The sequence below is a fragment of the Abrus precatorius genome, unplaced genomic scaffold (genome assembly GCF_003935025.1).
Source record: "Abrus precatorius isolate BTA unplaced genomic scaffold, Abrus_2018 Scaffold2, whole genome shotgun sequence".
Taxonomy (NCBI): domain Eukaryota; kingdom Viridiplantae; phylum Streptophyta; class Magnoliopsida; order Fabales; family Fabaceae; genus Abrus; species Abrus precatorius.
The window spans coordinates 14366493-14387824 of NW_020874362.1; the positions used below are offsets into that span (position 1 = coordinate 14366493).

The 21332-nt window shown below is 35.2% G+C and overlaps 2 protein-coding genes and 1 non-coding gene across 4 annotated transcripts; 1 reads left to right on the forward strand and 2 right to left on the reverse strand.

Annotated features, from left to right (window-relative positions):
- Positions 1-506: 506 nt before the first annotated feature.
- LOC113860327 lies at positions 507-613 on the reverse strand. Its single transcript, XR_003503781.1, has one exon. It is a non-coding gene; the product is annotated as a small nucleolar RNA R71 (small nucleolar RNA).
- Positions 614-1433: 820 nt separating this feature from the next.
- Positions 1434-2204, forward strand: LOC113859499. The gene has a single exon (XM_027492257.1). It carries the CDS (start codon positions 1434-1436, stop codon positions 2202-2204), a length of 771 nt encoding a protein of 256 aa, XP_027348058.1.
- Positions 2205-17505: 15301 nt separating this feature from the next.
- On the reverse strand, positions 17506-21111 carry LOC113858014 (phosphatidylinositol 4-kinase gamma 7-like). Of its 2 annotated transcripts, none has more exons than XM_027490409.1 (2): positions 20577-21111; positions 17506-19970 (listed from the first exon to the last, which is right to left on the reverse strand). In XM_027490409.1, the coding sequence occupies exon 2, from the start codon at positions 19702-19704 to the stop codon at positions 17785-17787; it is 1920 nt and encodes a 639-aa protein (XP_027346210.1). In that variant the 5' UTR covers positions 19705-19970; positions 20577-21111; the 3' UTR covers positions 17506-17784. The 2 variants fall into 2 exon arrangements, with proteins under 2 accessions (XP_027346210.1, XP_027346211.1); XM_027490410.1 differs by lacking the exon at positions 20577-21111 and having other exon boundaries at positions 17506-19067; positions 19422-19704.
- Between the last annotated feature and the right edge of the window lie 221 nt (positions 21112-21332).

Sequence of the window (21332 nt, forward strand, 5' to 3'; positions counted from 1 at the left end):
TTGAAAAAAAAAATCCTGCTATTTTTTAGGCGTCACAGAATTCACAGTTTACACCTTCTTCACCAAACTCAACAGAAAAACAAGTCAATTCTCCACCTTCACCTGTAAATTCAGAAGCAAAGATGGCTGAACAACATAGACAAAGGACTTTAAGAGACTATGGAGTACCTAATATGCATGGATACAACTCTTCTATTGTCAGACCAACCATTCAAGCCAACCATTTTGAGATTAAACCTGCCTTACTTCACCTAGTTCAACAAGATCAATTTTCTGGTTTAATTTTAGATGATCCTAACTTGCATATTTCTAATTTTCTGCAGTTATGTGATACCATAAGGATCAATGGAGTCAGCGAAGATGCAATTAGATTAAGATTGTTTCCATTTTCCTTGAGGGACAAGGCATAATGTTGGCTCCAAGCCCAACCACAAGGGAGCATAACTACTTGGACAGATCTGGTTAACAAGTTTTTCTCTAAATATTTTCCACCTTCTAAGGCTACAAAGCTAAGAGGAGAGATCACATCCTTCATGCAGTAAGAAGGAGAAACTTTATATGAGGCATGGGAGAGATACAAGGAACTCTTGAGAAGATGCCCACACCATTGCATACCAGAATGGATGCAACTTGAAACCTTTTATAATGGGATGAATCCAGCAACTAGAACCATGATAGACGCAGCTGCAGGAGGTTCTTTAAACACCAAATCACTAGAAGAAGCTTAAGGAATTATAGATATGATGGCTTCCTCCATGCATCAAAGCTGTAGTTTGAGACAATCAACAAGGAGTAGTGGTTATGAGGCAAAACTTCTTGAGACTTTTTTGGCTCAAAATCAGCTGCAGAACCAATTGTTTTGTGAACAAATAGCTGCGCTCACCCAACAAATCAGCAATTTACAAGCTACACCAATACAGAACACTCCACTTGTGTGTGATTTTTGTGGATGGAATCATGTAAATGGAGCTTGTGATGGAAATAATTCTGAATCTCAAGAACAAGTCAATTATATGGGGAATTTTGAGAGACAACAATCTTCATTTCCCCCTGGTTTTCAGTTCTCTAACAATAGAAACCAGCAGCAACATAGCTGGAATAACCAAAATTCCAATTGGAAAAATTCTAACTCTGTTGTTCCATTTTCAAATGTAGGTCCAGCAGCACAACAACCTTATTTTCAAGGGAATCCAGCCAATCAACTTCAAAAAAATCAAAGGTTCTCTAAACCACTGAATGAAAGGCTGAACGAAATGGAAGAAACCATGCTGCAATTTATGAAAGTAACACAAACAAGCTTTAAGAATCAAGAATCTTCCATGAAAAAGTTGGAAACATAGATTGGACAGTTAGCTGAGCAACTGTCCAGCAGAGAAGATGGGAGATTCCCTAGCAACACGGTTATAAATCCAAAAGAACAATGCCAAGCTGTGATGACTAGGAGTGGAGCAGTTGTGGTTAGTCCAAAACCAGCTGAAAAAAGAGAGAAAACCAAGGAAGAGGAGAAGATTAAATCTAATCTAGAGGAAGGGAACTTCACCTTATTGAAAAGAGAAAATTCAGAAATGGATACCTTCCCTAAAACGGTGAGAAGAACAAAGAGACAAATTTTAGAAGATTCAAACAAGCCTCTAGATGAAGAGAAATACAAAAGACTGCTTTATCCACAAAGAGTCACCAATCCTAAGCAAGAAAGGCAGTATGAGAGGTTTCTAGACGTCTTTAAGAAGCTCCAAATAAACATACCATTTGCTAAAGCATTAGAACAAATGCCTTCATATGCAAAATTCATGAAGGAGTTGTTGTCCAAGAAGAGAAAGTTAGAAAATGACAAGACAATTCCTTTGACTGAAGAATGCAGTGCTATTTTGCAGAGAAAGCTGCCTCAAAAATTAAAAGATCCAGGCTCATTCAGCATTCCATGCTCTATTGGAAATTGCACAATAGGAAAAGCTTTGTGTGATCTTGGGGCAAGCATCAACCTTATGCCTCTTGCAATAATGAAAAGACTTGGAATAGAGGAAGTCAAGCCAACAAGCATCACTCTACAACTTGCGGACAGATCATATACTTATCCATATGGTATTGTAGAGGATTTGATTGATGTACAAAAAGGGAAATTAATGCTTAGAGTGCAGGATGAAAATGTTACCTTTAATGTTTTTGAAGCACTCAAACATCCTAGTGATAATAGCACAGCATGAGAGTTGATATTTTAGAATCTATTTCATTTTCTCAATTAATTGATAATGCTGATGAATTTTCTATGTTAAGGGAAATTATAGTTGCAAGAAATTCATAAGCTACTGTAAAAAGAGAAGAAAAATTCATGGAATATGTTCAGCAACTTGAAACACTGCCTATTATCCCTTTATCCAAAAATTCAGCAAGAGAGGAGCTAAAAAAGGAAGAGGAAAAGGAGAAAATGGAGAAACTTGAGTTGAAACAATTACCATCTCACTTGAGGTACTCTTTTCTGGATCAAGGACATCAATATCCAGTGATTATAAGCAATAATCTCAAGGGAGATGAAGAAGAAAAGTTGCTGAAAATTTTAAGGAATCACAAATCTGCAATTGGATGGCACATCTCAGATTTGAAAGGTATTAACCCATCCTTTTGTAGACATAGAATTCTGTTTGAGGACAACTACAAGCCAGTAGTACAGCCACAAAGAAGGTTGAATCCAGCTATGAAGGAAGTGGTTAGAAAAGAGGTAATGAAGCTATTAGATGCAGGGATAATTTACCCAATTTAGATAGTCAATGGGTCAGCCCAGTTCAAGTTGTTCCTAAGAAAGGAGGAATAACTGTAGTGGCAAACAAAAAGAATGAATTAATACCCACTAGAACTGTCACAGGCTGGTGCATGTGCATTGATTATAGAAAGCTTAATGATGCAACAAGGAAGGATAATTTTCCATTACCATTTGCTGATCAGATGTTAGAAAGATTGGCTGGACATGCATTTTACTGCTTCCTTGATGGATATTCAGGCTATAATCAAATAGCGGTGGACCCTATAAATCAAGAGAAGACTGCCGTCACATGTCCATTTGGAGTATTTGCATATAAAAGGATGCCATTTGGATTATGCAATGCTCCAGCCACATTCCAAAGGTGCATGCTGTCCATTTTTTCAAATTTAGTAGAAAAGACCATTGAGGTCTTCATGGATGATTTTTCTGTATTTGGCAATTCTTTTGATGATTGTCTATCTAATTTGTCCATTGTTTTGCAAAGATATCAAGATACAAACCTTGTGCTGAATTGGGAAAAGTGTCATTTTATGGTTCAAGAGGGAATAGTCCTTGGCCATAGAATTTCTGAAAAAGGAATTGAGGTGGACTAAGCCAAAATTGAAGTCATTAGTAAACTACCTCCACCAATTAATGTTAAAGGAATTAGGAGTTTCTTAGGTCATGCAGGTTTTTATAGGAGGTTTATAAAAGACTTTTCAAAAATAGCAAAACTTAGTGATTTACTGTCAAGGAAACTGAATTTGTGTTTGATGAATCATGTCTGCATGCATTTTTTGTTTTAAAAGAGAAACTCATTTCTGTACCTATTCTAGCCAAACCTGATTGGAATTTACCATTTGAATTAATGTGTGATGCTAGGGATAGTGCAGTAGGAGCTGTTTTAGGGCAGAGAAAAGCAGGAAATTGCATGTGATCTATTATTCCAGCAAAGTCTTAAATCCTGCACAAATGAATTATACAACTACTGAAAAGGAACTCCTTGCCATTGTGTTTGCCTTTGATAAATTCAGATCATACTTGATAGGATCAAAAGTAATAATGTATACTGACCATTTTGCACTTAAATTTTTGTTATCAAAGTAGGATGCCAAGCCAAGATTGCGGAGATGGATTCTGCTGGTGCAAGAGTTTGAGCTTGAAATTAGAGATAAAAAGGGCAAGGAAAATGAAGTAGCTGATCATCTGTCTAGACTGCCATTGAACAGTTTGAACTCTAATTCTTTGGACATCAATGAAGAATTTCCAGATGAGAAGTTATTTGTAGTGAAAGAGTCACCTTGGTTTGCTGATTTAGCAAATTTTAAGGCCACTCAGCTGATTCCAACAAGGTTTAATTGGCAACAAAGAAAGAAATTTCTGTATGATAGCAAATTTTATGTATGAGAAGACCCTTATTTGTTCAAAATAGGGGTAGATGGTCTGCTAAGAAGGTGTATACCGCAAGGAGAATAAGCTGAAATTCTTTGGCATTGTCATAACTCAGAATATGGAGGTCACCATGGTAGCTCAAGGACTGCTGCAAAAGTCTTGCAAGTAGGATTTTTCTAGCCAACATTGTTTAAAGATGCCAAGAATTATGTTGAAAGCTGTGACAAGTGTCAAAGGACAGGCAATATCTCTAGGAAGCATGAACTGCCCTTGAACAATATTTTAGAAGTAGAGATGTTTGATGTTTGGGGAATTGATTTCATGGGACTATTTCCCACGTCCTTTTCTCATGAATATATACTTGTGGCAGTAGACTATGTGTCTAAATGGGTGGAAGCCATCCCAACAAGGTTCAATGATGCTAAAGTGGTGATATCTTTCATCAAAAGAAACATATTCACTAGGTTTAGAGTACCTAGACTCTTACTAAGTGATGGAGGTACTCATTTTGTAACAAATATCTTGATTCAGTCTTAGCAAAATATGGAGTGAGACATAAGATTGCTACACCTTATCATCCACAAACAAGTGGACAAGTGGAAGTTTCAAATCGAGAAATTAAACAAATCTTAGAGAAGGTGGTGAATCAATCAAGAAAGGACTGGTACAAAAAGCTAGATGACTGTCTATGGGCATATAAAACAGCCTTTAAGACTCCAATTGGTATGTCACCTTATCAATTAGTTTATGGAAAGGCATGTCACTTACCTGTTGCATTGGAACATAAGGCTTATTGGGCTACAAAGTGGCTGAATTTTGATTTGTCAAAGGCTGGAGAAAAGAGGATTCTGCAATTACATGAATTGGAAGAATTCAGACAGCAAGCCTATGAAAATGCCAAGATATACAAGGAGAAAACCAAAAGGATTCATGATAAATTCATCTTAAAAAGGGAACTCAGATCTGGACAACAAGTGTTGCTGTTCAATTCAAGACTGAAATTATTTCCAGGGAAACTCAGATCAAGGTGGTCTAAACCCTTCCTCATTAAAGAAGTATCACCTCATGGTGCAGTCTTGGTGGTAGATCCTAATACAGGAAGAGAGTTCAAAGTTAATGGTCAAAAGTTGAAAATTTATCATAGAGAGGCATTCTCAAAGGAAATTTCATACATTAAAGTGGTTTCTCTTGAATGAGAAACATCAAATGTCAAGCTAGTGACGTTAAAAGAGCACTTGTGAGAGGCAACTCACGTTTCTAAAACCTGAACTCTTATTAATTGAAGTTTAGATGTTGAATTTCTAGTTAATCTTGAGTCATAGTAGTATATTTTGTTGAATTAGGTAGAAATTAATATTTTGAAATTTGATTTTTGATAAGGAAGTGTAGTGAAAAGTTATTGGTTGTTTGCTGTGATTCAAGGAAAAATTAGATGGTGAACTTAAATTGCAGAAAAATTGCAGTTCTTAAGTTGATATAAAGGGAACAATCATGGGAGTTGAAACTTCAAGTGAGTAGAGTAACAACACAGGGACCTTATGATTTGTGTGTTGAGACTTTAAACACTTGAAGCCAACACGCGCAGACTAATAAGGAAGAATTTGAAGCGGAGAGTTATGCATTTCCACTCTGAACAGCTGAAGTTTCAACGCAAAGTTGCGCGTTGACACGCTAAATGGATAGAGCCAAAACGCAGAAGCCTTAAGTAAAGAGCTGAGGAGGAGCAGTTGCGCGTCTTCACTCTACTCACATGACGCCTCCACGCGTAATTGCCGCCTTCACCCTAGCTGTTTGAAGCCAACAAGCGCAAAGGTCAGATCTTTAAACCTTAACTTTTTTCATTTTAAAGTGAGCACGTGAGCTGCATGAGGGTCTTAAGTTGAAACGCAGAACGAGTGAAGTAGCCATGCCTGAGGTAATTTTAAACAGAATTGTCTGCATGATTACTGACCTTATTTAAAGCCTTCACGCATTCAGTGTTCTCACTTAAAACCCTTCGAGCCAAAGCGCACTGTGAAAAACCCTAGCTGCCCAGCAACCTTCATAAAAAATCATAAATTTTCTGCATGTTTTGAACTGAACCTTAGACTTCATTCCACTACATTATCACTGTCGAGTAAGTCTGTATCAGTTCTGCACTCCAATTCCAGGTAATTTTCCTCAATTCACGAATTTAAATTTTAGGGTTCTTCTGAATCTAATTTGGGGATAATTTGGGGATTGTGATTTGGGAGTGAATTATGTTTAATTGATGATTGGAACATGCAATTAAGGTGTGATTGAATTGAATACATGCCAGACCTGTAATTTTTAATGAGAATTTGAATCTGCATTATGAATTTTTGTTTTGTTCCTTTGCTGAGTATGTGCAGAAATATTGTCATAAATAATTAGGGAATTTTGTTGATAAATTCGTGCAATGTAGCACTGAGAATGATGTAAAACATGTTCTATGAAATGCTGAATGAATTTTCATCAGTCTAATATCCAGAAAAAGAATTCAAATTGAATTTTATAAGTACTAGTGTGCTTTTTAGTACTGTAAACTGTTAATCAAGACATTCTGGATTATTATTCTAATGAATTGCAGTGATTCGTTTTGCATTTCATTAATTTTTTTTTTATCATGGAACTTTGATCCTGCAGTTGTTATCATATTTCTTTCCATTTAGCACATTGAACAATGGCAATTAAGAGTTGAGCTGAACCTGAAAACTTTGGACATAGCTAGATACTGGAATTATAACTTGGTGATGGTTCACATAAAATTTAAGATGGCATATTCTTTGTATTTGGAAAAAGGAAAAGTGCTATATGTTGTTAGCAATCTACACTAGCAAGTGCACTAGGATTGCAGCAAGTGATGAGTAAAATTAAGATCCAAATATCGTCTCCACAGGGAATTTAGATTCAAGTATCACTTCATAGAATTATAACCATTTAAGCTTTTTCGAAATTGTAAGGAGAGTGGTAACATCTAATAACAGCAAACTGGAACAATTAAAAGTAAAATGAACTTGCAGCAAACAAGACAATGTACACACAGTTATGTGATAACAGAGGGAGAAACCATAGATAGGGAATTGCTTCACCAAAACTCCAATGTTTAATCAATAAAGTTCTGAATTAACAAGCAATTGGAAAGAATGACAATCAGTTTCACTTTATACTATTCAGAGGTTAATTCCTTAACTCAGTGAACCTAACATTCAATTAAACCATTCTAATTCCTTAGATCTAATTCAATTCAATGTTGCTTTAAGTGTAAGAAACCAAAAGATTGCAAGATCAAAGTTCCTTATCCCTAAGAAAACTAAAATCTCGGTGATTAGTTCAGATCTGAAGAACAAATTCAATTTCCATTGACAAAGGTTCCTCTGAATTTAGTTAATCAAATTTCCATTCAATTCACACGTGAAGTTCAGAATCAATCACTCAATCTATTCCAAAGCTTGAAATCCAGATCCAAATCAATTCAACATGTTCATTTCAGATCTACAATCCCTAACTATGAACGAATTACACAGCCATGGCAGCAGAAGAAGAAAAAGAAAGAGAAGAAGAGAAGAAGAAACTTAGAAACGCCATGGAAGCTTGCTCCACTCCAATTCCTCTTCGTGAAGCTCCAAGATCTGAATCCCCACTCCTCTCTCTCACTTCCTCTAACCAGAAACTAACTAAAAAAAACTGAAAATGAACAGAATCCCTTTTTTCCGGATCGCTTCTGGTATTTATAAAATTTCCCAGATTTTCACGTTATCACTTTTATGAGAAATAGTAGTTACGCAGAGAGTTTTTGGTTGCGCGTTAACACTTTTCCCAGAAATAGTGGCCACGCGCATTTTTCTGATATTGAGAGCTCTCTGGAACTATCACTCTTGATGATAAAAGTGACAACGCAGAGCCAAGGTAGTTGCGCGTTATCACTTTTTCTGATAAAAGTGACTACGCGCAGTTCGCCAAGTTGAAGACTCTCTGAAACGATCACTTTTGATGACAATAGTGGTTACGCAGAGCTTTCCTGATATTTTGCCTCTCTAGAACTATCACTTTTAATGATAAAAGTGGTAACGCCCAGACTTCACTTCTTCTTTGAGCTCTGAAGTGATCACTTTCACTGACAATAGTGATCACGCCCAGTCTGCAATTTCTTATTCTTGAGATTTTGGAGTCCAGACTTGCTTCTTTCCTCTTCCTTGTCATCAAACTTCCAAGAATATGATCCTTGCTCAATTTATTCCTACAAAAACAAGATTAAAAACTTAATTCCTAAGCAAAAATTTCACAATTGCTAAAATAACTACATATGTAAACAAAATTCAATTCCTTCTCTTTTTCTAAGTTTTTTCTGCTTTCTTTATATATTTTTCTTATCATTTGTGTTAGAATTATGCTAAAATATCAGTCAAAATATGGATTCATCACTATACATGTTGAATTAAATTCTGCACACTTGGTTAATTTCTGCATACTTGGTTAAATTCTGAACTCATTCTTTCTTGGTGTAAAATTGTGATAGATACTGAAAAATGGCAAGCACACCAAGGGGAACTCCAAGGACAAAAAGAGGCAAATTTTCAGAAGGTCCTTCTTCAAGATCAATCCCTGAACATGATTCGAGATTCAGAGGCATTCCACAGGAAAATTATTTCAAAGTTAATATTCTGAAAAGGAAAATAGTTCATGACAGAAATTTTGAACTAAAGGAAGATGAACACCCAGAATTTTCTAACCAAATTAAGAAGAGAGGATGGGAATTATTTGTCTCAGTTGCTGGTAAGGGATTCAAAGAGCTGACACAAGAATTCTATGCAAATGCTTTGAGGACTAAGGGAGAACATTTGCCTCCCAATCACACTTTTGTTAGAGGCAAGGTGATCAATTTCTCAGCTGAGAACATTAATAGAGTACTGCAGATCACAACCGAAAGAGAAGAAGAATAGCAAGATTTTCATGAATTTCTGAATAAGGACAAGGATTACACAGAAATCCTACACAGAATAGGCAGACCAGGGACAACTTGGGAAATGAAAGCAAGAGATGAGGCCAAAAACATCTCCACACCCAAGAATATTCCAACCAAAAATCTGCTGCCCTTCACAAAAGTGTGGAGCATTTTTATTTTGAGCTCCTTTATGCCTGTAATTCACAGCTTCACTATTTCCATCAAGAGAGCAGAACTAATATTTGCAATAGTGGAGGATTTCTTTGTGGATGTTGGGAAGGTGATTAACAGCAGCATTAAGACAATTTTAAAATCAAAGGCTGATTCTTTAGCCTTTCCAGGACTGTTGGCTTTGCTGTGCAAGGATGCTGGAGTGGATTTTGCAGATTTCAGACAACAATTTAAGGTCATTCCTTCTATAACAGCTGTTATGATCAAAGAAATATACACCAACACTCCTGTCACTGCTGCCTCACCTCTTCCAACTAAATTCAAAAAGGTATCTCTTCTAAAAATAAAATCTCAGCTGTAGAAAATTCTGGATAGGCAAGAATCTTTGGCTGCAAGGCAGGATGCTCTCCTTGAAAGTCATAAATATGGACTTCTCTTGATGGACACTATGATGATGAACATAGGAAAGAAGCTAGGAATGACAAAGGAGCAGTTGTATGAGTCTGAAGTTCAAAATATGCCATTGTCTAAGGGCCACTACATTCAACAATCTGCCATTGTTCACTCCTGGTATACACACTCCTTCAAGAGAAAATGAAGAAAATGATGAAGAAGAAGAGGAAGAAGATGAAATCAGTTCAGAAGAAGAAGAGGATGAAGAAGCATAGATTAGGAATTATTTTGCTTTATTTTACAACTGTAAAAGTTTTAGTGCTCAGAACAATTTATATTTTGTATAATTCAGTGAGCACTTTTGAATGCTGAGAACATTTTAAATCCTTTTCAGTTATAATGCATTTTGTTGTTAATTACTTTAAATTTCTACAGTATTCATTTCATGCAATTCCTTTAAATTGCTGATGATTTGAATTTCGTTTATGCAGAACACTTCACATTTACACACAGCACTCACACTTGGACTGCACACTTGCATAAGTTTCATAGAAGGGGGGTGAAATTCTATACCTCTACTTCATGATTTAAGCTGAAAACACTTCCTGAAAAACACAAAAATAATTGAAAAAGAATCATTGAACTGCATTTTTTTTTTAATAACAATTGAAAATAGTGAGATTCTGTGAATTCTGGATTTCAAATTCTTTTAAGTTGTTTTTCCCATCCTCACATGATTGTCACACTTATCATTTTCAAAATGAGGTAGTCTTGCCATTATGTATATTCAATTCAATTATGAAAAAGTAGATTGTGAGCTTAATTGTTTAATATTTTCACTTTAATTCCTTGGTGAGACTTGAGCCTCATGCATAACAATTTTTTTTTTATGTGTGAAATGGATCTCATATTTTGCTACACCTCTAGAACTTGCATTGTTCTTGATTGAATTTATAATATGTTACAATCACATATATGATAGAGGCCTTCCTTGTATATGCTTAGAGCCTAAATAAACCTCACTTGTGCTGAAAATCCTAGTTTACCCTTTTGAGCCTTTAACCTGTCTTTTGGTAAACTTCAATACAAGCCCTACTGAAAAACCATGATACCTGTCCAAATAAGAAAGAGGCAATTTAAGTTTAACCAAAGATGTTTTTCAAAATTAAGTTTGGGGTGACATTTGTGATATTGTATGACATTGCTTGAGGACAAGCAAAGTTTTAAGTTTGGGGTGGGTAACAGCAAAGTATAAGCCATTTGAAAAGAATGATTGAATGAAAAAGCAAAGTATTGAAAAGAAGAAATAGGAAAAGTGAAAATTAGAAAAGAAATTCATACAGAAAATTCAGAAAATAAAAAGCACTTGAAATATTTCAAAAACTAAGAAAATGTTGTGTAGAAATAGAATGGAAGAAAAGAGAATGCAATCTCATGCTAAAATTTTGAATATCATCTACTTGGATTGCATCTTTTCTGTTTGGCATAACCTGCATTGTTTCCAAATTCTTTGAACACCTACCTATCCTTTAACCTCAATTTCACCTGAAAAGTCCTCTTGATATGTGATTTGTTACATTTTTTTAGAGGAGATTAAGAATTTATGCAAGCCTATGGTAGAGTGTAGTAAAAAATGATGATTTTGAGAGCAAATAATGAGCCTAAACACTAATTGAGTGATGAGGGAAACACTACTTGTGAGCTGTGAACATATTTTTTTAATTTTGCTCATATGAAACTTTGCTGAATTATATGAATTCAAATGGCATGTTTTTGTTGATTAAGTGGTTAAAACAGTGTAATGATCATGCTGAGCAATGGATGAATAACTTGGATGAGAAATCAGAAAGATACAGAATTGGGTATTAGAAATGTTGAAAAATCAGTTTGATGATTTAATTCTTGTCAATTGGATTTTTCTCTTTCCATTTTGTTTGATTTGATTTGCTTGAGGACAAGCAAAATTCTAAGTTTGGGGTGGTGATAAATCCATATTTTACCATGTTTTTAGCATAGTTTTTGGTTAATAATTAGGAAAATAGTTCTAAAAATAACTTGAAAAGATCACAAAAATAAAATAATTAGTATAAATTGTTGTTTTGTTGAAATATTAAAAATTGTTTAGATTTTTGTAGGAGTTCATGCAAAAGATGGAAAGTTGTTGAAAGTGCTTAAAGGAAGGATTAAAAGCTGAAATTAAAAAAGAAAAGTCAAAGAATCAAGCTTGAAGAAATCCAAAGAGCTGGGCGTTACAACTCCAAGTGATTCGCGTTTGAACGTGGAAAGAAGAAAATATAGCATTGCGTCTGCATGGCTACTCTGAGTGATGCGCGTTAACACTCCAGCAACTGTAACTAGATAACTGCCACTGCGTTGAAACGCATATCACCTGGAGCTTTGGCGCGCAGCAGAGAGTGGCAACTCATAACAGATGGCGTAGCAACGCAGAACAGAGCATGTCGAAGAAGCGTTCCTTGAAGTGATGTGCGTTGAAATGCACATCACTTGAAGCCTTGGCACGCAACCGAGAGTTGCAACTCACATCATTTGCAGCCAAGGCGCGCAACTGCGCCTTCACTTCAGTCACTGCGCGTTTTGGCGCAAAACTCTGCAAATTTTTTATAACTTCTTCTCGCCAATTTTGGACGTTTGGAGCTTTTGTATCACTTTTAGAAGATTCCAGAACACTTGGGGATAACTAACTTTCAGAATTCCAAGGGTTGAGTCAAAGAATTAGAGGAACTCTATAAATAGGAATTAGGAACATAGGAAAAAGAGCTTTTTGTCATTTTTTAGTTTTTAATATTTAGTTGTAACCGTTTTAACTTCCAAGGGAAGTTAAAGGGAGAAGAAAGGAGCGACTTTTGTTCTTCTTTGCTAAAGGAATCTGGGAGAAGGCAAAGTTATGGAGATAGCTCTCTGCTTTTCATCTTCTTTTCTTCTTGCTTCTCTCCATTTCATTTTAATGTGTTTCTAACTCTTTTATTAGGGATTTATGGATCTAGAATTGATATATTGATTTCATTTTGACTCTGAACTTTGAGTAATTGATTTGATTGAGGAATTAATTCTGTGTTTACATGATTTTTGAATGGAAATTCAATTGATTAATCAAAGAGTAACCTTCACTAATGGAAATTGGGTTTGTTGCTTAGATCTGAATTAATTCCCAAAACTCTTGATTTTCTTAGGGATAAGTGGTCTTAGTTTTAAAATCTTTTGGTTCTAATTCGTAATGCAATATTGAACTGAATTTGGCCTAAGGAATTAGGGAGATTTGTTTGAATATTAGGACCAATGAGTTAAGGAATCAATCTTTGGTTATTGTAAAGAGAAACCGATTGTCAATCAATCAAATGCTTGAATGTTCAGAGGCAGAACTGAATTGATATTGATATTCTAGTGAAATAAATTCCTAACTTTCTTCCATTCGTGATTCATTTTTTATAGCACAAGTTAACATTCTGTTTTTAACAATTTCTCATTTCCTTAATTCTGAAATTTACTTTCTTGCATATTGAAATCTGTTCAATGAATTGTTTGGTACAAATGGTTATTATCTTGTGAATTGGTGATTAAAAATAAGATCCTAGAGGACGATATTTAGGACTCAATCTAATTTTTACATTTTATAACTTGCTACAACTACCTAGTACACTTGCTAGTAGTGAAATTACACCATTTAAGTGCTGCAATAGAAAAAAGTGTAACAGTTAGTCGATCATGCCTCAAAGTGAAGAGAATTAAACAATACCTTATGGAAGGATTCAAAGTTTTGAATTGAATTTTAAGAACTAATGGTAGAGAGGTTACTGTCCCTCTATAAATTTGAATTTTAATACCTTCAGTTCTGTCTGAAGTTACGAAGGTTGAGAGAAAAAGAAGGCGCAATTTGATGTTTAAGAATTACTGTCCCTCTATAAATTTGAAAAATAAAATAAACATAACAATAATAAAAATTCAGGAATTTGATTCTTTGTCGTCAAGGGTAAAATTGATCCAATTCTTTGCTTGGGGACAAGCAATCGTTCAAGTTCAGGGGAATTTGATAAATGTTTTATATACTTGATCCTACACTGTAATTCATGAATAATAATTGAGATTTTTAAGCTATTCATTGAGAGAATTTACTATTATTAATTTCATTTTATTCATATTTCAGGAAAAAAAGATCAAGAAGTGAAAGCTTTAAAGATATTGAGAAATGAAGAAAGAAATGGACCAAAGATATACATGAAAAGATACACACCCGTGTATATGAGCGTGTATCTCACTGGATGCATAAATCAAGTAAACAATCAAGCCAGAGATATACACGGGCAAGTACACGCCCCTGTATATGAACGTGTATATTACTAGTGTCGTCAATTGAAAGGCATCCTCTAAACCAGATATGTACATGGTCAAAGTACATGGCCGTGTACATAGGCGTGTACTTTTCAAGAAAGTTGTGAAGTGTAATTATCAGAGACCAGCGATGTACACGACCAAAGTACATGGCCGTGTACTTTCACGTGCATCAGAATTTAAACTTCTGCGAAAAGATAAGCCCTAGGACGATTCCTATAGAAAGAAAACTTGACACAGAATTAAGGGAGACTGTTTTGAGGTGAAGAAAAACTCAGAGACGGCTGGAGGATGGGATCAAGCAATTTTATTCATCTCTTTTATAATTTTAGTTTCAAGATGTTTAGGTTCTAATTTTCCTTTGAATATCTAGACGTAATGAATCTTATGTGACCAACTTTCTGGAATTCTTCTTAATGCTATTTCATGTTTTATTCTCTTGGGTTTAATTGAGTAGTATCAATTGTCCTATCTTATTTTCTTGTTTGATTTTGAGTAAAAATCTTGCATGAATTTAACATTGCTCAATTAAAGGGACTTGAATGTATTTCTAGAGATAGAAAGACGTAAGTTTTCTGTATTAGGAATAACCCTAATTATGAAATTCATAATGAACGTAATGCAACCTAGGGGTATGAATTAAGGAAGAGATTCTGATTAATCAACCGAGAGTTAGGAGTCATTATCTTTGAGAAAGGTATTGGTTTAATTCAGAATTTCATGCAGCGATAAGGGTTTAGAACTAAAATAGTGGAAGGAGAATTTCAGTTAGTTTGAAAACTTAGGAGAATTTACAATCTAGATACTTGCTTACTTCTCTTGAATACACTTAGTTATATATTTTTTTTCATATTTCAGTAGCATAAGAAATCTGTTTCTTTTAATTTATTGTTCTCTTAATACAGTAGTTTTATCAACAAAATTTCCTTATTATATCTATTAAAAATTGCATAATTAAGGAACAATCCGTAATAACAGTCCCTGTGGATACGACATTTGGTACTCTATTTTTCACAATACTATCTTGACAGTGGGTACACTTGCCCAGTGATTGGTTTTTACACATCAACAGCAAATCTATTAATCAACACAAGTCTAATCATATGGGATGAAGCTTCTATGCTTAATATATTCTGCTTTGAAGCTCTAGATTGTACATTAAGAGATTTAATAAGAGTAAAAAATTCTAAACAGTATGAATGAACCTTTTGGAGGAAAAGTTGTTATACTAGGAGGAGATTTCAGACAAATACTTCCAGTCATTCTAAAAGGTACTTGCGAAAAGATGTTCTTTCAACAACTATGAACTCTTCTTATCTTCAGTCAAATTGCAAAGTACTCAAGTTAACAAAAATTATGAGATTATCACTGACAGTAGAAAATACTTCAATTCAAATTGCAACAAAGGTTTTTGTAGATTAGATTCTTCAAATTGGGGATGAAGAAATTGGAGTTAATGATGATGAAGTTTGTACACTTCAAAGTCCAAGAGTTCATCATTCTTGATTCTTGAATTAGATAATAGTCTTATGCAATTAGTTGACTCTGCATATCTAAATTTAATAGAAAATTATGCTGATTTTAAATTCTTTGAACAAAGAAAAATATTAGCACCTACTTTGAAAAGTGTTGAGATAGTAAATAAATTTATTCTATCCTAATGCTTAGAAAAGAAAGACAATATCCAAGTTATTATTCAGCATGCTTATTTGATGAAAATATCAAATCAAAACATGATTAGTTCACAACTAAACTGTTGAATGAAATTAAGTGTTCAAGAATTCTAAACTATAGATTAATTTTGAAGACAAGTGTTTCAGTCATGCTTTTAAGGAATATAGATAAAGCAAATGGATTATGCAATGTAACTAGATAATTGTGAATCAATTGGGAAAAATATAATTGCAGCCAATATTACTATAGGAAGGAATATCGGTGAAAAAATGTTAATGCTAAGTATAAATTTAGTTCCTTCATATCATGATTACCTTTTTAATTTCAAAGAAGGAAAATTTCCTTAACTCTTTGTTTGCAATGAATATTAACAAGAGTTAAGGACAAACTTTCTAATGTTAGTCTTTACTTATTATAGCCAATGTTCTCCCATGATCAATTATATATTTTAAGAGTGAAAAAGAAAAAAAGATTGAAATATTGACTTCAGATGAAAAAGAGAAGACATGACAATATCTTTATACATTATGTATAGTCTTTTTTTAATTTTATTTGTTTACTTTTTATGTGTTTAGTTGTTGTATATTTTTTTTATAAACTATATGTATGCTACACAGATATAATTTACACGCAAATTAACTAGTTTTCATTCAAAATTTTAAAATATTATATATAAAATAAATATAATATATAATTATTGTAAAATCTTATTCTTAAAAAATATATCATTCAAAATTATTTAATTAAATATCTTATATAATATTTAATCTTAATTTGACGTAAAATTATTTTTAACTCTGGTTGTATTAATGTCATTTTTTTAAAATTTAATAGGTTCAAAATAAATCATTTTCTGAAATTAGACTACTTAAATTTATTTTATATTTTTGTTTAAGTAATATATTTTAAAAAAATTTCTATTAAATATTATTGCGTGCATAAGATATTGGTCAAAACAATCCATTACTCTCTTATCTTGCTTTCACTATATATATATATATATAATCTTAGATAAAAAAAAATATTCTTTTAAAAGTCCCTAAAATATATTCTGCTAAATGTATAAAAAATCATTTCTTGCGCAAAAAATAATTCAGAATGTTGATGACAGCCAAGTGTGAGTCGATAAGCGATGTGACTGACAAATATGTCCGCAATACGTGTGGGCGGTTTAGCCGGACTTTGAAGAGGCACAACCCAAAGCAAAAGGGCGACAAAATGAAAAGAAAAAGAAAACTAAATCCATTCCTGATAATCAATGACTGCCGAGTGCTGAACGTTGATTCCTCAACCCCACCACTCGGGGCTTTATCAGACATGCATTAAGATGAAAAATAAAACCAAGAAAGAGTGACTAGACTAAAAATGCATCTAACGTTGAAATTAGTTAACAGTTATCTGTAAAAAAAAAAATGATTGTTTTAACCCTTTATCGAATATCCTATAAAGAAATGTGTTTTAAGATAATCTCATCTGACTACTTAGAAAATTGAACAGTAGACCCATGAAATTCACACAGCGAGAACCTAAACAAGATTGGTGTCCTTTCTGCATCTTACACCAGCTCTGAAAACACACCGAAGTGCAGAAAGTAATGCATTAACTATGATTACTATTTTCAGCCAAATATGTAGTCCTTCATGAGAATAAAATTATACACAATTCGTGGTTGAATTAACTTCGAGATAAAATAAAAAATAAAAAATAAAAAACTTGACTTTTTAAAGAAATTTTTTAAAAGAAATAATTATTTCTCAAAACCAATCAATTCCCAACCATACTTAAGTGATGAAATTAAAAATAAAAAGGGTACAAGGCATTCATTATATACATACTTTTCATTTCACGATTTTTTATCCTACAAATTATTTATGAGACAAGTCTTGCGAACAGGAACATAGGTAAAAAAAATGAAATCATAAAATCAAAATACAACCAATTCTACTCCGCCTACCACTTAGTTGATGCTAAGCATATTTACAGCAGTTCTTCCTAGCCTCACTCTCAACTACAGCACTCATCCAAATCTCATCAACTAGAAGTATTATACTAACACTCCTTCATTCCCAGAAACCTATAAAAGCCTTATTCTTCATTCAATATCATACCAAAGTATTGCTCAACTTCAAAACTGGCACGATGTACCAAGCCTCTGTCTCTGCCTCTGACCTAAGGTAATAAATTTCCTCTTGGCAAATGCCGGATACAGCAGTTCTTGAAACTTCTCCAGAAACGTTGTCCATTCATCCTCAGTCATATCTGCCAGTTTCACAAAGCTTGTGCTTGCAGGAAGTTGCTCATTGGCACTCCTATGACCAGATGATGTATTCCCAAAATAGCCATTATCTGTTTTTCCTCCTGAATATTTCTGATGTTTCAGGCTTGTCTCACATAACTTGGTATTTTTCATTGACACAGAAAGTTTTGAAACCGCTCGGATTGTCTCCTGAGAGGAAAAAGTGTCAAAATCCTGAGGATATTCTCCAACACTTTCCTCTTCCCCCTCCTCAATAGTCTCATCCAATTTTGCAAGTGGACTGCGAGAATACCCACTTCCAAGCGCCAGCTGAAAAGGTGCTCTGGTTAGATAATCATCTATTGTCATCTTTTGAAAGCAATCTGATCCAACTTCATCACAGTCTATGTCAAACTGGAACTCATCATCTCTCAGGTCAGTCCTGGGTGATGGCTCATCCCTCTCCGTCAACATCTTTCTTACTTCCAAACAAACGACCTCCAGTTCACTGGGTCCCTCCTCACCGCTGCGGAACTCCCTAGTCATCATCTCACCAATTTCAGCAAGACACAGACCATAAGCAGCAGCCTCCTTAAGGAAAATGGTGCAGAGTACTAAGACTCTCAAACAAGCCTCTCGAATCATGGGCAGTTCTGTGCGTAACATCTCCCAATCCCGAGCAGGATCCAGATTTTCAATGAAAGAAAGTTCATCCTCAGAGAATGGAATTGAAGCCTGAGGCCAATGAATCCACTCAAAGTACGGATCCTCCAAGGCTTCAGGAAGGCAAAGCCCATGATCAATAGGAATTAAATCCACCTGACCAAAAGCCCCAAGTTTTCTAACTAACAAATTGCCAGCATGCCTATCCGTGTTAAGAATCCTAACGTCTAATATCCCTATACGATGCACTGCAGTAACTGGGAAGCTAGATGTCCCATGATCACTCGCCTCAAAATCATGAGGTATGAACTCTTGCAAGGATGCAATCTTGCTAACTAGCTTCTTCCTTTGGGTATTCTTCCGATTGACTCCATCATTCACATTGAAGATTGAGTGTGTAATTTTTACTAAGGCAGTTGGAGGCACATTTGCAAAATGATCATAGTCAAGAAGATAAGCTGCAACTTCCCTGAACCCTGTCTCCCCCACCCGAACTGAACGTTTCAAACCTGGTTGTCCAAGGGTTTTACCAACAAAACCTTTTGGGTTGTTAGGGGCAAAAGGCTCTTCATCTGTCGGTTTCACAATTGCAACACTCTCACCTCTGCTGTTCAGGAAATAGTATGCACCTCCAAGCCCACTGTGAACAGGAATTGGATCCATCCCCATCTTAATGGCCTTCACAATATCCTCGATCATATGTTTCATTCTATCAAGGCGATTAGATTGCCCCAATATTTCAATAGGACTACTCTTGTCCCTTTGCTGCATATCCCGTCCAGTAGGTGACAGGCATGGTGTAGATGAGCTTCTGTGCATAAAGTTCCGAGTAAGAAGAAGGGGAGAGTCATTCCGAACAGCACTAAGGTCATTCTTCAAGACAACATCCCCAAAAGTTAGTGAGCTCTCTTCAGTTGGCACATTAAGGGCAACCTGCAACCTCCTCTTCACTGTATGCGCATTGTCACTACGATCCAATTCCATGCTCATGACACAACCAGTTTCAGTTTGCACAAAAACCCGTCTCCTCCCAGTAGGTTGCCTCCCTTCCATGCTCTTGTTCTCATGGTACTCCCGACCAAGCGGACTCCTGAACAAGGTCACAGCCATCTGGGTTTGAACAGGACTGTCCAATTTATGCGACATGAACTGCAGCTGTGATCAGATGACTGTTGCAGAGGGCAACAGAGATAGAAGAGGAAGAAAGGTTCTTCCCTTCCCAACAATAGCCAAACTCCAGAGCTAGTGGCAATTGTCTGAGACAAATCTCTAGTTTCCCAATGATCATTAATCACAAAGGAAGTATCCAATCTTACAAGAGATCCCAGAGCGAAGGACTGGACCAGGAATGGAGATAGATTCGAGCAGACCGCTACATGGAGGCCATCATGTCAAGATGGCAGAACAAAAATCTGCAGAGATTCCATCAAAATTTACAGCACATCACAAATCAAAGCCAGCGAGACAAAAAGAAAATACACAAGAAATCTCCGAAGTCTAATTCAATTAATTTGCAGTAAAATATATAACCATTTTATGAACAGGCAATTTCAAGCCATTTTAAAAAACACGGGATTAGTGCACTCTTCAGTTTTAGCATCTAATGATTACTGTAGAAAGCATTTAACACATACAAAATCCCAAGCAGCACGAATATCAATTAACAAACAGACAAACATCAAGGAAACAAAAGTAAATAAATAAACAGAATCACAAGCATTTAACGCCTCACAGAAAGAACGTAAGAACTCCAAAACCAGGAAAGGAAATTTTTTCTCCGTAAAAATTCAAGAACCCAAGAAAAAATCCGAAAATGTAAAGAAACTGCAAGACTGGATGGACCCTCAATAAGTCATTTGAGCCAGTAAACCCTCGAAAAAATAAAATCCTTCACAACCACCGAAACAAGTTTGCCCTTTAGCAGAGAAAACTCCCCAAAGAATCTTTGAAAAGAGAGAAATGAAAACATTGCTGGAAACAACTGAAAAAGAAGAAGGTTGAAATGGAAATGGAAATACCACATGACTACTGGGCAAGATCGAAAGGCATCGTTTCGCAGAAGCAGAAAAATGTTCAATTGGAAATGAGCTGAAGCTGCGAACTCGCCGCAATTTTGGGAGGACCGGAGAAGTTAAGAAGATGGTGAGGAGGGACTCGTCCTAGTTGACTCGGATGATTCCTTGTCCAATGGAAGCAGCGATGATGGAACCCTCTCTGGTTTCTGGGTTCTTTCCTCCTCTCCGAATCAGATCAGAAGGTTCTTTAACCAAACGCGGGAAGCCCGGCTGGTTAGAATACTAACCCTGGTTTAGAGCTTGACCTCTCCTCTCTCTCTCTCTCTCAGCGCTGAGGGAATGGAAGGGTCTAGAAAATGGAATGGGGACCGTGGGATGTGTGAGGCTCCGAGCCGTGGGATGAGTGTCACGTGGACTTCAAAGATTGGTGGCTGACGAGGCAGGATGTCACCCTCCAAATACACAGCCAGAGGCAGAGCCCTTCCTTGGCGATTTAACGAGGCGCTTTTTATGCCTCGATCCAATCCTCTATTCGTTCAGGGACCGCCCAAACCCTTCCTATATTAATATTAGCCTCTTTTTTTTCTTTTTCTTTTTACTTAAATAATATAATTTAAAAAACAAATTCTCAATTAGTATAATTTAAAAATTAATTTCTTGTTTAGTATTTTTTTTTTTTTACATTATACCTTGTATAACACCTAATTTATAAGAATCTTTATAAAATAAAGAGTCAACACGAATACAAACATGGAGTCA

Excerpts from the sequence above, each read along its gene's own strand:
- LOC113859499 (XM_027492257.1), top strand. The coding sequence starts at position 1,434 with ATGACTAGGAGTGGAGCAGTTGTGGTTAGTCCAAAACCAGCTGAAAAA.
- LOC113858014 (XM_027490409.1), bottom strand. The coding sequence starts at position 19,704 with ATGTCGCATAAATTGGACAGTCCTGTTCAAACCCAGATGGCTGTGACC.